The 1976-nt window shown below is 40.3% G+C and overlaps 1 protein-coding gene across 1 annotated transcript in view; it reads right to left on the bottom strand.

The window, feature by feature from the left end:
• The window catches only part of LOC130587350 (lysyl oxidase homolog 2), a gene marked incomplete at its 3' end in the record, with an annotated part of 16097 nt that extends 14127 nt beyond the window's left edge, over positions 1–1970 (bottom strand). Inside the window, exon 1 of the mRNA XM_057388328.1 lies at positions 1762–1970. Coding sequence (XP_057244311.1) covers positions 1762–1970 — 209 coding nt within the window. The remainder of the gene's footprint in view (positions 1–1761) is intronic.
• Between the last annotated feature and the right edge of the window lie 6 nt (positions 1971–1976).

The following is a 1976-nucleotide window of genomic DNA, read 5'->3' as shown; positions in this document are numbered from 1 at the left end:
TTTTCATCCAAAAACCAAACAGAGGAGCAATACAATAAAATAATATAAAAACCATAAACTTTATAATAGAATATAAAGTTTATAATAATAAATATCAATTTTTTCACGAACAAACACGAACCCYTGTGGTGTTTTTGGGTCGATTTTCCTGACAAACCCCAGGTCGTTCCCGYGGCGCGTCCGCCCGTGACTCCAAGGGCAGCGGCCCGAGCAGGAATTGGGAATTCACCATCGGAATTGCGCTCACAAACAAACCCCCGCGGCTCCCCGAGCCTCTCCCATCCCTTAAAACTGGTTTTTTTCCAGCCAGGGCTAAAAGTTCAGCACGTTTTTCGAATTATCTGCGGGATATTTTGGAAATGCTCAAGCACGGCTGAAAAGCCCGGGGTTTTTTGGGAGCGGAGATCTCCCAGGCCGGGATTTGGGAACGTTCCACGTTCCTGATTCCAGCTGGAGTCTGTGGGATTTTCGGCAGTGCTGAGTCGATGCTGAACAATCTAAACCCCTCAGATTTTCCATTTCTCTGCGTCCCCGAGACCTCCTGAGAACCCTTTAATTCGAGGCAGGCGGCTCCAGATGCTGCCGTTAATGCTTTTCTTGGAAAGGCCGCAAGTGGAAGCAGGAAAAATCCACTTTGCCTGTCTGGAGGTGATTTATTCCCTGCTCCTGCAGGGGATGGGAAGCTCGGAAATGGGATTTAATTTCTTTATTTTTATCTGTAAATTTGGAATTGTTCAGTGTTTCACTCCAGGCTCCACAGAGAGTTCCCAGCTCCTGCTCAGGATGGGAATCACAGGGTTGGGATTGAATTTCTCTATTTTTATGTGTAATCCTGTGATTCTCCAGTTTAACTCCAGTCTCCACAGAGAGTTCCCAGCTCCTGCTCAGGATGGGAAGCTCAGAAATGGGATTTAATTTCTTTATTCTTATCTGTAAATCTGGAATTGTTCAGTGTTTAACTCCAGACTCCACAGAGAGTTCCCAGCTCCTGCTCAGGGTGGGAATCACAGAAATGAGATTGAATTTCTCTATTTTTATGTGAAATCCTGTGATTCTCCAGAATTTAACTCCCAACTCCGCAGAGAGTTCCCAGCTCCTGCTCAGGGTGGGAATCTCAGAACTGGGATTTAATTTCTCTATTTCCATGGATTTGTAACCCTGTGATTTTTTATTGTCTGAATTTTGCCCAGCCTCTGCTTCAGGGTAGCTGGATTTAGGCTTTGAAACTTCCCATGGGGAATGAATATATATATAATATATATATATAATATAACATATAATATAATATATAATATATATAATATAACATATATATATAATATAACATATTAAATATATATATAACACATATTAAATATATACAGCATTAAATATATATATAGTATAATATATTTAATATATATAAAACATATTAAATAGATGTATAACATTAAATATATATAATATATTAAATATATATATCATATAATATATTTAATATATAAATTAACTGCTTTTTATGTTTTTCCTTTTGCCAGCCTCTGCTTTAGGGTAGCTGGATTTAGGTTTTGACCATTCTCATTGGGAATGAATATATATATAATATCTTTAATATACATTATTTATATATATTTTGTATATATATAATATATTAAATCTATAAATTAACTGCTTTTTATTTCCTTCCTTTAGCTCAGCCTCTGCTTTATGGCAACCAGATTTAGCTTTCCACCATTCCCATCAGGAACAAGTCCCCAATTTCCCCCCGAACCCCGCCCTTACTTGTAGACGTTGGTGTTGTATTTCCTCTCYCCGGGGAAGCCGAACATCCCACAAACCACACGGGAATTCTTCATGGTCCAGTGCCGGTCACAGATCTGCTTCCAGCTGCCCTCGTCCTTCACCTCCACGTAGCCCTCGGTGACCGGCACCCGCTTGCGGTAGGTGGCCAGGATGGCGCGGATGCGGATGTCCTCCACCTGGATGTTCATGTTCTG

This window comes from Malurus melanocephalus, unplaced genomic scaffold (assembly GCF_030028575.1).
Source record: "Malurus melanocephalus ecotype Western Australia unplaced genomic scaffold, MMel_1.1 scaffold_1798, whole genome shotgun sequence".
Classification (NCBI taxonomy): domain Eukaryota; kingdom Metazoa; phylum Chordata; class Aves; order Passeriformes; family Maluridae; genus Malurus; species Malurus melanocephalus.
The sequence above is the reverse complement of the archived record's forward strand: the minus strand, read 5'-3'. Positions and strand labels throughout refer to the sequence as shown.